General features: G+C 46.8%; 1 protein-coding gene across 1 annotated transcript; it reads right to left on the bottom strand.

Annotated features, from left to right (window-relative positions):
- Window positions 1-5,942: 5,942 nt before the first annotated feature.
- Window positions 5,943-10,974, bottom strand: LOC103183380 (C-C chemokine receptor type 8-like). Its single transcript, XM_007900828.2, has 2 exons — window positions 10,881-10,974; window positions 5,943-7,081 (listed from the first exon to the last, which is right to left on the bottom strand). The coding sequence occupies exons 1-2, from the start codon at window positions 10,925-10,927 to the stop codon at window positions 6,007-6,009; spliced, it is 1,122 nt and encodes a 373-aa protein (XP_007899019.1). The 5' UTR covers window positions 10,928-10,974; the 3' UTR covers window positions 5,943-6,006.
- Between the last annotated feature and the right edge of the window lie 1,924 nt (window positions 10,975-12,898).

Here is a 12,898-nt window from a genome sequence, read left to right on the forward strand (position 1 = left end):
ACATTGACAAGACAGACATAGGCTCTACTGCTTAGCTCCAGTGCAGAGGATGATCCCCAGTGTTAGAGGAATGACTAGACATGCTTACGGTCTTCAGTTTTGAGAGGACATCTCAGATGTCATAATAATAATCCTTGCATTTGATATAGCACTTTTCACGTCTTCTAGATGTCTCAGGGTGCTTCACAGAATATACTGTGAAGTGAATTGACTGCATATTTTGTGGGCGAAACACAGCAGCCAATTGCGCACAACAGTGTCCCACAAACAGTCGTGGATTGAAAATGACCAATTTATTGTTTTTTTTTTAAAACAAATTATTGTTTTGTTTTGGAGGGATTATTATAAGGCGTGTGGAGTAAGGAAACTTGCCCAAGGTTTCGCCCTCTGCCTGGAATTGAACCCAGGTGTCTCGCTTGCAAGGTGAGTGCTCTAACCACTGAGCTACAGGACTCCACATGCCTAATGGCAGATAGCAGGCAGATAGCACAGCAGATAGCAGGAAGTAGATCTGTACCCAGGGGTTAATTAACAACTGGAACAGTTACCAGGGAGGGTGATTGAGGCCAGTTTACTGGACTCATTTAAAAAAAACAGTTTGACACTGTGATGGGAGGAGAATAGGGTGGGTATTCTGGAAGGTTGAGATCAAATAGGCCAAAGGGCTTTCTTCATCCAAACCAATCGGTGATACTGTGAAAGCTCTGGAGGTCAGATTAAGCAAATCTTTATCCACAGCGTCCAACAACTGCACACACAGCAGTATTGACAGCCATCGAGCCAGTTACATACCCTGAGGGAAAGGTAATCTGGCAGAAGGGTAATCTAGAAAGACCAAATCCAAACTAACGGTCCATCGGCAGATGTGGCTTCACCACACCAAGACCTACCACTGCACTCTTGGCTCTGCCAAATCCTCCTTCTACTCCAAGGTTATCTTGAAGGCAAAGGACAACCCCAGGCTTCTCTTTTCCACCATAAACCGTCTCCTCCGTCCACCTTCCCATACCTCGCCCATCCTCTCCTCAAACTCCAACTGTGAGGAGATGCTGGACTTCCTTGAATCCAAAATCGAAGGGATACGTTCAGCCACCTCAGACCTGTCCACTGCCACCCCCACATCACCTCTTCCTCATGACCCACCCCCCACCCATCCCCTTCTATACTCCTGCGACCCTATCTCTCCCTCCTCCCTCACCACAACTGTCCGCAAACTCAAACCCACCACCTGTTCCCTCGATCCCATGCCCAACTCTCTCTTCATCTCCCTGCTCCACCTTCTGGCCCCTCTCCTGTCCAACATCATCAACCTCTCCTTGTCCACTGGTTCAGTTCCCACCCCCTTTAAAACAGCCATCATCACACCCATCTTGAAAACACCTTCCCTGGACCCATCCTTTCTCTCCAGCTACCGCCCCATCTCTAACCTTCCATTCCTCTCCAAGGTCCTGGAACGAGTTGTTGAGTTGTTGTGTCCCAGCTCCGCTCCTTTCTCTCTCGCCATTCCCTCTTTGAACCCCTCCAATCCGATTTCCACGCTACCCACAGCACGGAAACAGCCCGGGTCAAAGTCACTAATGACATTCTGAACATCTGTCATCAGGGCTCCCTCTGCCGCCTTGTCCTCCTCGACCTCTCTGCTGCCTTCGACACTGTCGACCACTCCATCCTCATACACCACCTCTCCTCTTTATTTAATCTTTGCGGACCTGCCCTCGATTCCTATCTCTCTCACCATCTCTACTTTGTTGCCTCTAACAGTTTCTCCTCCAGCCCTCGCACTATCACGTCTGGCGTCCCCCAGGGCTCTGTCCTTGGCCCTCTCCTCTTTAATATCTACATGCTCCCCCTTGGTGACATCATCCGCAGACATGGGGTCAACATACATTTGTTTGCGAATGACACCCAACTCTATCTTTCTGCCTCCACCCTCAACCCCAGGACCACTGCTGTCCTGACAGACTGCCTGTCGGACATCAAGTCCTGAATGAGGGCAAATTTCCTACAGTTGAATGTGAACAAAACTGAGGCCCTCCTGATTGGCTCACGCCAGCGCCTCAGCACCTCAGGCTCTGGCAACATCAACCTCCATGGTTGCACACTTCAATTCACCGCCAGTCAGGAACCTCGGTGTCTTGTTCGACCCTCAACTGCTTTTCTTACCCACATCTAAACCATGACCTGCTCTGCCTTCCCTCACCTCCGTAACATCGCCCGACTCCGCCACTACCTCACCCCTCAGGCCACTGAAACTCTTGTTCATGCCTTCATCACCCCTAGACTCGACTATGCAAACACCCTGCTTGTCGGCCTTCCCAACTCCTCCCTCCACAGACTGCAGATAATCCAGAACTCTGCAGCCCATATCCTCTCCCGCACTAAACTCCGTGACCCCATCTCCCCCATTCTTGCCCGATTCCATTGGCTCCCTATCCTTCAGAGGATCCATTCAAGATCCTGGTCGTCACCTACAAAGCCCTCCATGGCCTCGCCCCACCTTACCTCGGTGACCTCCTAACCCCCTACCAACCCTCCCGTTCCCTCCGCTCAGTCGGCTCTGGCCTTCTCTACGTCCCCTGACCCACCGCCCCACCATTGGCGGGAGAGCCTTCAGCCACTCTGCCCCCAACCTCTGGAATTCCAGCCCTCAATCACTCCCCCTCGCCCCCTCCTTAGCCTCTTTCAAGTCCCGCCTCAAGACCCTCCTCTTGGACCATGCCATTGGCCACCCCCCTTCTGCTCCCCTCAGTTCTGGTCTGAAATGCTGTACACTGTCCAGCGCCTGAGATGTCCTCCCGACGTGAAAGGCGCTATACAAATGTAATCTTGTTGTATCTTGTTGTAATCTAACTATAGAGGAGAATAAAATACCAACTGGAAAACAAGAGTTACTTTGCCACCTCCAGTACCAACTCCAGGTCCACCAATGTTCTATCAACTTGTCTGGAAGACATCAGGGCCTGGATGAGTGCATACTTCCTGCAGCTGAATATGGACAAGATGGAAGCCATACTCCTTGGATCCTGTCAAAGTCTTCACTCCTGTAGATCTGAACTCCTCAACCTCCCCGGGCTCTCCCTCAGACTCACTGAACCAGTGGGTCAACTAGGCTTGTGGTTCGATCCCCAATTGTCCTTCCTCCCACACATTTGGTTCCTGACCAGGACTGCCTTCTTCAACCTCCGCCACATTGCCCGCCTCCAACGGTACCTTACCCCAAATGCAGCTGAAACCCTAGTCCATGCGTTCGGCAGCTCCCATCTGGATTACTCCAACACACTCCTCGCCGGTCTCTTCAGCTCCACTATTCAAAAGATCCTGCTCATTCAGAACTCTGCTGCCTTCATACATACCTGGACGAAACTCCGTACCCCCATCTCACCAGTTCTGACCAGGCTCCGCTGGCTCCCCATCACTGAATGGATCGACTTCAAGATTCTCACACTCGTGTTCAAATCACTTCACACTCTGGCACCTCACTACTTCCTCACTCCCCAATCCATCACCTGGCGCTTCCGTTCAACTGGCACCGGCCTCCTGTTCGTCCCTCGCATCCTCCGCCCCACCATTGGAGGTTGCGCTTTCAGCCACTGTGCCACAAAATTCTGGAACACTCTCCCTCAATCCCTCCACCTTGCCCCCTCTCTCACCTTTTTCAAGTCCCACCGGAAAACCTTTCTCTTTAACCATGCTTTGGTCAATTTTCAGGTGAGGAATTTGAAATGGCGTCTTTGTGCCTGAAGCAGCAGAACCTTCGCCTCGCGAGTCGCTCACCACCATACATTCGTCTACCTGTGGCCTCGGCGGTATCTCACACCCGTTATACAGGCGGGAGATTTGAAATTTCTCGCCCCGCCTGTGCTTGCCCGCAGTCCACCTCGCCCGGCTTTCGGTGGCCAAAACCTTCAACCTTTGGTTTACTGTGGTTTCCAGAGGCCCCCGCCGCTCACTGACTCTCGACTCTCAAAGGACTTCCCAGAATATATTGGAAGGTGAATTGACTCTATATTTTGTGTCGATGGGCACAAGGCACTACCCACAAATCCAGGAAATCAGATTTGACTGAGTGTCATCCCTTTCTAAATCCCTGAAAAGCTTTAAAATTGTTTTGTTGACAGCTATTATCTAGAGAAAGATAGACACGTGGGGTATAAGGGTATTAGGGATATGAAGAAAAGGTGAGGAAATGGGATTAGCTCCAGTACCAGTAGAGCTGCTGGCAATTCAACAAGTTGTATTTATATAGCGCTCTCCACGCCGGGCCATGTCCCAGAGCGCTTAGTGAACCTGAAATGAACAATTTATGGTGTGTGTTTTCCCTTGGATAGAGAAGCAAAGAAAGGGGCTTGCTGTTACATCACTTACCCTTAGCTTTTACTACAAGTTCAATGGGTTAAGTAGCCGCCTTCTGTGCTGTGATTTCAAGGACTATAAAATTGATTAGGGCACTTTGCGTTGGACAGCTGCCTGAAGCACACGCATTGGGACAGACCCAATCCATCCCGATAGCCCCCAGTGAAAGCAGTGCTTTGGGAACAAAATTGGTAGAAATCAGCATAAATGAATGAGATTCATATTGGGTTAGATTGGTATTCTACGCATTTGCGCAAGGCAAGGCCTAAGAAATGAGGCACCTCCATCAAGGTTTAAGAAACCCTGTGAAACACAGAGATTCTTATGTGAAAGGCACCATATGAATGCAAAGATTATTATCTGTATTGTTATTATTAACACTGGTTAGTAGGTTTTGTAACGCACAAATATTGACTTTTGATTTTTGTGTTTCCTGAAGATACATCAATGCTCAAAATAATCAAGCTGACAGTTGGTAACACAAATGTTTGAATGTAATTCAAACAGAAAATGCATTTTTAAAGATATCGACATGTATGGGATGTTCGTAAGCAGTCGTAAGTAAAAGGACTAGAAAAAGCACCTTATTTTACTGCATATACGTGAATTTTATTGCATCTCCATTGCAATGCTGTTGTTAACGAGCATAACAATTTTTTTGGTTACATTAAAAAAGCAACAAACAAAATATCAACAAATATGATTAGAAGGTTCATTATACAGTCAAATATATAGTATTCTATCAGCCTCAAGTGGTAGCAGTCTCGCTCCTAAAATCAGAAGGTTGTGGGTTAAAGCCCCAAGTCAAGTCTTTGAATTCCCAGTTTAGACTGATGCTGCAGTGCATTGTTGGAGAAGTGCTGTATTGTTGGATGAGACATTAAATGCCTAAACTTGTTTAGGGGGGTTTAAAGATCCCTATGGCATTCTTTGAGAAAAAAGGGGAGTTTCTCCTTGTGTATGGCCATCAATCCTCCAATAAAAGTGATCACTTACTTCACGGTTGTTTGTAGGCCATGGCTGTGAGCAAATTGGTTGCCACATTCATCTACAACAACAACAACAAGATTCCATTTATAGAGCGCCTTTCACGTCGGGAGGACGTCCCAAGGCGCTGTACAGTTGGGTCAGGACCCGAGCAGGGGGGAAATGGTCAGGGTGAGGGGAGGGAAGGGAGGGAGCAAGGAGGGGGTAGAGAGTCGAGAGGGGAGCTGAAGGCTCGGTCAAAGAGAAAGGTCTTGAGACCGGCCTTGAAGGAGGAAAGGGAGGAAACGGCGAAGGCACTGGGGGATAGAGTTCCAGAGCCTCGGGGCTGAGAGGCTGAAGGCCCGGCCACCGATGGTAGGGCGGTTGGGGCGGGGGATGTGGAGCAGACCGGAGCCAGAAGAACGGAGGGTACGGGCAGGTAAGTAATAATAATAATAATAATAATCCTTGCATTTGATATAGCGCTTTTCACGTCGGGAGCACATAGTAGGTCAGAGAGGTAGGAGGGAGCAAGGCCGTGAATATGCACAATCACTACATTTTACAGTAAAATCCTGTGAAGCACTTTGAGATGTTATCCTAACATGAAAGACTAAATCAGATGCAAGGATAAAGCACGAAAAGTAATACAATTCTCAAGCATGCCTTTTTTAAAAAAAATTGACCCTACCAGTTATTGGTTATGTCATTGCCCGTAGAGCCATCTGAGTAATCCATATTGTGTGCCTTAATGACAGGTGTCTGCTGTTTATAATTCCCAACACGTGGGAAGCATTTGTGTGTTAAGTTAATTAGATGCCCTCTAAATTTTGCACCAATAAAAGCATAAAACAAAGGATTTAGACAACAGTGGAAATAGGCTATATTGAGGGTGAAGAAGTCAGCATATTCAATCTGATTGATTACTTCACATGTTTTAAAAATTCTTAGGTCCTTCAAAGCTGTCAGAAAAATCACAACATTATACGGTGCCCAACATAAGAAAAAAACCACTACAATAATAAATATAAGTTTCACCGTTCTGTATTTTTGCATTGTTCTGCACTTTATTAAAGTCTGAATTATCCTCAAGTAGCAGTAAACAATGATAGCAAATGGAATGACAAAGAAGAGCACATTTTGCAGAAAGTATCTCAATAGTTTCCAAGGAAGCGCTGTTTCTTTTGGATAGATATAATCACAAGTGGATTCTTCTGTAAGAGTGGAAAAGATAGCATGGGGCAATGTTGCTAATATACTGGATCCCCAAACAATGACACTGGTTATTGCAGCATAGCGCACCTTTCTGGATCTTAGAGCAGATACAGCATGAACCACCGCAAGGTATCTGTCAAAGGTCATCAGTGTCAGGAACATTATACCACTGTAAAACCCTGTGTAAAACATTGCACACACCACTTTGCACATTATGTCTCCAAAGATCCAACCCGTTAAATGGTGCATTGTCCAGAAAGGAAGACAGAAAGCAGAAAGTAAATCCGAAACTGCCAGATTAAGAATGAATATATTTGTTATGGATCTTAGATATTCATATTTCACCAAGACGCACAAAACCAATCCATTGCCCAACAGACTGAAAAGTAATAGCAGTACATAGAAGGCAGGCATGAAGGTTTTTGCAAAGTTGTTGATGCTATCTTTGTTGCAAATCCCTGAATCCTCAGGATAGTCATAGCTTGTATTGTATTCATCACTGTAGTCTGCCATTTCAGTGCTCATCATAGTCATTTCTGTAGAAATACTGTCAATAAAAAGCAATAATTATTTTCATCATGTACCACTTGGTATGTATGAAACGCATTCACTCCACCAGAAACCGAAATTGCATACATTACTACAAATGCAAGGCTTATTATAACTACTGTAGACTGAAATCAAAATGCAATAATGGACTTTATAAACATAGAACCACAGAAATCTACAGTGCAAAAGGAGGCTATTTGGCCCACTGAGTCCTCACTGGTTCATAGAGCAAGGAGATCAAATTATTTTGATGTTTTTTCCTCTCGCTCCCACCTGGTCACCTGCGGGATACCCCAAAGCTCCATCCTTGACCCCCTTCTTTTCCTCATTTACATGATCCCTTTCGACGATGTCATCCGCAAATATGGGGTCAACTTCCACATGTATGTGGATGACACCCAAATCTACTTCTCCTCCCCCAGCTGCAACTCCCAGTGCACTGATGTCCTGTCAGCTTGACATCAATGCCTGGATGAGCACAAATTTCCTGTAGCTGAACATCGGCAAGACGGAAGTCATACTCATTGGCTTCCGTGAACATCTTCTCTCCTACAGGTCTGAACTCCTCAACTGCCCCAGGCTCTCCAGGAACGCTTTTTTCCACCTCCGTCACATTGGCCACCTCAGTCCGTGCCTCACAACCAACGCAGCCGAAATCCTTGTCCATACCTTTGTCATTTCCTGCCCAGCTGGACTATTCCAATGCCCTCCTCACTGGTCTCCCCATCTCCACCATACACAAAATTCAACTAATTCAAAACTCCGCCACCAGGATATTCACCCACACAATTCACCCCCATCACACCAGTCCTCCCAATTACCGAATGGATCGATTTCAAACTCATTTTCAAATCTCTTCATGGCCTCTCACCTCCCTACCTATCCGATATGCTCACCCCCCTCCCCACTCCACCACCCGTTGCTTCTGCTCGGCTGGCTCCAGCCTCCTGTTTGTCCCTCTTGCCCTCTGTTCCAACATCGGTGGCTTCAGCCACTACGCCCTGAAACTCCCTCCCTCAATCCCAATGCCTTGCCCCCTCCCTCTCTCCCTCCCTCCCTCCCTTCAAATCCTGCCTAGTCAGCCCCTCCCTTTTTGATCATGCTTACGGTCTCCTCACCCCCTCCTCCCCCTGGCACATTGTCAGACTCCGCCACTGTGAAGCACTCTGGGACTCTACCCTGTGTAAAGGGCACTATATAAATGCAAGTTGTTGTAATTCCACTGCCCAATGTCAGACTGGCTACACAAAATGGGAAATTTCCCGCACGAACACGTGATTGGATCTGGAGCATCCTGTGATTGGCTCCAGACGGCCCCCACAAATCATTGCCCTTATTATACAACAGGATCCCAAACCCTTTGGGGAGTCAGCCCCGCCACTGCCGCATACACCTTCAAGTCTCTCTCACTGTAGTTTTTTTGGGGATTTATCATTACGTAGAATTATTTAGATTGTACAGCACCGAAACAAGCCATTTTGCCCAAATTAGTGTCGCTCATGTTTATACTCCACGTGAGCTTTCAACCCTCCTCCCTTTGCCCTATCCAATCGCATCCTACCGGTGTACCCCTTCTCCTCCATGATTGATGTCTTAAGAACAACAACAAAATTACATTTATAAAGCAGTTTTCATTCCCAAGGTGCTGGACAGTTAAGGGTTTGCACTTGAGGAGGAGGTTGGAATGAAGAGTGGTGGAGGGTAGGTGGGAATGGAGGAAAGTCTTGAGACAGGCCTTAAAGGAGGCAAGGAAGAAGGTGAGGTGGAAGAGCTCTGGGATGGAGTTCCGGAGCGTGGGGGCAGAACGGCTGAAGGCCTGACTGCCAATGGTGGGGCAGGCAGGGCGAGAGACATGAAGCAGATAATATGAAGAAATAATTATTTATATATGCATATACACATGCACACACACACGAAGACTATATTTTCCAAGGAATTCATTTAAAAAAGAGTTTGCACAGCATGGCTTCCAAATGTTGGTCTAGCTGACACTCCAGTGCAGCGCTGGGCATGAGAAGGGAATTACTCTAGAAGAGTCCTGGCCAACAAATCCCCCAAACAAAATTGGTCAATCACTCCATGGTGTCTTTAGGACTTTGTTGTGAGTAAATTGGATGCTAGTTTCATCCACAAAATACAGTCAATCCTCTTTACAGTAATGTACAGTAGTTTTGAGACATCTCAAAGATATAAGGCGCTATATCAAATGCAAGGATGATTATTATTATTATAGCTCACCAAGACGTGAGCTTGGATCACTCCAAAACAATTATTCTGGGGATAAGAGAAAATAAAATCAGAAATAAACTGTTGAAGGTAACGAACTTGAGATGGAAAAAGCTCAGACAGAAGAACTCTCCAGACATGACTTGAAGGCACTACTTGTGAAGAGAAGGAAGCTATGGAAATCATTACGACAGGTAGATGGAACAGATCTGCAAAAGCCAGATGTAGAAATAGTTGCTGGACATCTCTGCCTGCCATTTGCCTACAAAACACATTCACTACTGTGATCCCATATATTCCAGGCTGAAATTCCAGGGTAGTGATGGGTGTGCACTGCAATGTCAGAGATGCCATCCTTCGGATGAAATGTTTAACTGAGGTCCTAGCTGCTGTTCAGGTAGATGTTAAAGATCCCATTACTATCGTTAAAGATAGTTTCTCTCATTGTCCTGGCCAAATAAACTTAGTCATTCACTTCATGGCTGTTTGTAGAACATTGTGGAAAATTAGCTGCCGAGTTCAGACATCAGAGAAGCATGAATAAGAAACAAGACAGGATGTTGAAAGATAAAAGAAAAAAAAACTGAGGAGACATTTGCACAACCAGAGACAAGAGGTCCAGGAAGGGGGGAGTAGACAATGGCAAAATCTAAGGGCAAGGCAGCATTGCAAGCTCAGAATCAGAATCAATTGTGGAGGAATTTAGGGTTAATAATAATCCTTACATTTGGTATAGCACCATTCAAGTCACAGAATTTTACTGTGAAGTGGAGTGACTGTGTATCTGTAGGCAAACGCGGCAGCCAAATTTCACATAATGATGTTCAACAAACAGCTGTAAAGTGAGTGACCAGTTGTATTTGTATTTGGGGGAAGAACTCCCCTTCTCTGTTAGAATCATGCCATGGGATCTTTAACGTCCATGAACAGTTAGACGGGATCTCACTTTAAGCACTCTCTTGGCACTGTATTGGAGAGTCAACCTCAATTTTGAACCCACAACCAAGTGACTCAAGCTGTTTTCTCAGAAAAGGAACATAGAATTATTTAGCTTGTAGAGCACTGAAACAGGTCATTTTGTTCTAAAGTACTTTCCTCCAGAGTAAAACTGAAATTAANTTTTTTTACAAACAAGTTTACAGTCTAAGATTAGGTGGAGTTTTGCACCTCAGATTATTTGGCTTCCAACAATCTCCATACTATGTCAAAATACATAGAATTAAGTGACACGGTAGCAGACCATTTGACCCAAGCATGCTAGCGTTTATACTACAATGAAGTGTTCACCCCTCCTATTCCCCTCACCGATACCCTTCTATTCTCTTTTCTCTCAAATATGTACTTACATTTCCTCTTAAGTACATTGATGCTTTTAGCATCAACTGCAGCTTCTAGCAGTGAATTACACAATCACTCCACCTTTTGCTACTCTCTATTCGATCTATGACTAGCTATCTTACATTTATGTCCCCCTAATTTTGGACTTGAACCTCTCAACATCCATCGTATCAAATCCTTTCAGAATCTTAAAGCTCTTTCAATCATCTCAACTCTGGAAGAAAAGCTCCAACCTGTTCAATCTTTCTGGATCGATGTATCCTCTCATCCCTGGTAACATCTTAGTAAATCACTGCTGCACTCTCCTCGTTAATGCTATAGTATCGAGACCAGAATGTGACCAAACCAAGGCTATATATAAGAATAAAATTACTTCCCTAGTTTGTGCTCGATTCCTCTGTTCAATTATGTTGTGGTATCTGTATTGTGGGTGTATTTGTAGAGAATTTTTTTTGAGCAACTGAGTGTTTAATTATTATTATTATATTATTAATACATGCAGAAACCTGTCATGGTCTACCCCTCCAAATCCTGCTGATTAGCCAGGCTGGCTAGTCCATCATCAGCAGTGCCTTGGCCATAATTGGTAGAGTGGTCCAAGCTGGACAAGAAGCGGGAAGCTTGCTAGAGGTGTGCTTTCAATACAAACTCTTCAGTATTAACTGCTTACTCTCCAGCAATACCCCAGTGCATATTCTGGGTCCCCAAACCTTGGCTCCTTCCAGCCTGTGCCTGATAGTTTCTGGAATCAGGTAAGCAGGATGCTCCCCTTCAAGGAAAGAGTCCACATTTCATTCCAATAAATATCTTGCGAATGTGTAGGTGTGATGCATGATACTTGCAGTTTGGATGAGATACTCTTAAGCATGATAATGAGTTTTTGCATGGGTCAGACACCTGGCTTACCAAAAAGCAAGAACTGAAGATTCAAGGCTGGAGGTTTCCATGCACATTCAGAATCAAAATAAAAAGCATAGTACACAGGCGGAACCTACACTCAATGTGAGCCCCAGCTGTGGGTATGAAGATGCTCTCATGCATTTTATGCTGAGCTGTGTTACCCACCAGGATGGTCGCAGGTACCTACCATCCATCTCGTGAGTGCTCAACTTGGCTGGTCAGGTGTCAAATGACCAACTAGTGACTGTCCTACTAGGCTGGGGAGATAAGCAGGGTGTTCTTGGAGATGAACTGGTTCGAAGGTGATATGTTTAGCAACGGGATGTCAGAATTCAGCAACGCTCTGTGGTGGTCTTGGTAGTCCAGCTCCTGAGCCAGGCAGGTCTGCATACCACAGGGCACTGCTGATGACAGCACAGTTAGCCTGGCTCATCGACAGCACACGGAAGGACAGACCAGTCACTGGGAGCAGGGACTCTTCCACTAAGCTACTCTGCTGTCAAAGCCCTAACAGTCAGCTGGACAATCAGCGGAAAAGCTTGCGAGACAGCACTTTCAAGCTATGTGGTTTAAACCCTCAGCAGTGCCCCGATGCACACCGTGTGATCTCCAGATGCCCGAAAACACGGGACAAAGAGGAAAGTCTTGAGGCAGACTTTGAAGCAGGCAAGCGTGGGAGTGAGCCAAAGAGATTCATGGATGGAGGGTGGGAGCAGATAGGCTAAAAGCCCAATCACCAACGGTGGGGGAGGGTAGGACGGGAGACCTGTAGCAAGTTGGTGCCCGTCGAGTGGAGGGAGAGGGTGGGCTGGTAGGGATTGAGACGGTCCATTATAATTGTCAATACTAACAAATATTATTGCTTAGCTGCTGAGCTTTGCACATTTTGCATCCAGCCCTTGGAAACTGGCAAGTCAAGACAAGAGCTGGAGTGCCAGCCCTGCCCTGAGCCCCCAGCGCCCCGCCCCCACCCCCCGTCACATGACAAGACCTTGTTATCACAACACTGTTGGTTCACACTAACGTGCTGGTGAGCCGGACACGCCCCGCCCCTCACCGCGCCCGTCAGCGCCGTGACCCGCCTCCGCGTGCCCCCGATTGGCCAATCTCCGATCGGGACGGACAGAGTGGCCGCGTGCATTGGCCGAGCCGCCCGCCCGTCCGTCAGTCAGGCGCCGTGAAGTTTGTGTGCCGGGGGGGTAGCGGTGGGCGACAGGCGGCGCCGTGACACGTGCTTCCTGAGGCCGGAGTGGGTGATGGGTCACCAGGGCTTCGACTTGAACTTGGGCCTCTCTGCCGCTCTGCCCTCGCACGCACAGGGCCCGAGCGGGGCATGAGGGCGGCGCCGGCG

The sequence above is a fragment of the Callorhinchus milii genome, unplaced genomic scaffold, assembly GCF_018977255.1.
Source record: "Callorhinchus milii isolate IMCB2004 unplaced genomic scaffold, IMCB_Cmil_1.0 Scaffold2, whole genome shotgun sequence".
NCBI lineage: Eukaryota > Metazoa > Chordata > Chondrichthyes > Chimaeriformes > Callorhinchidae > Callorhinchus > Callorhinchus milii.

What these genes read in the sequence shown, in the direction of transcription:
- LOC103183380 (XM_007900828.2), bottom strand. Translation starts at nt 10,927, where the DNA reads ATGTTACCAGGGATGAGAGGATACATCGATCCAGAAAGATTGAACAG. An exon ending in GATCCAGAAAGATTGAACAG is followed by an intron (nt 7,082 to 10,880) that starts GTTGGAGCTTTT and finishes TTTTATTGACAG; the next exon opens with TATTTCTACAGAAATGACTA.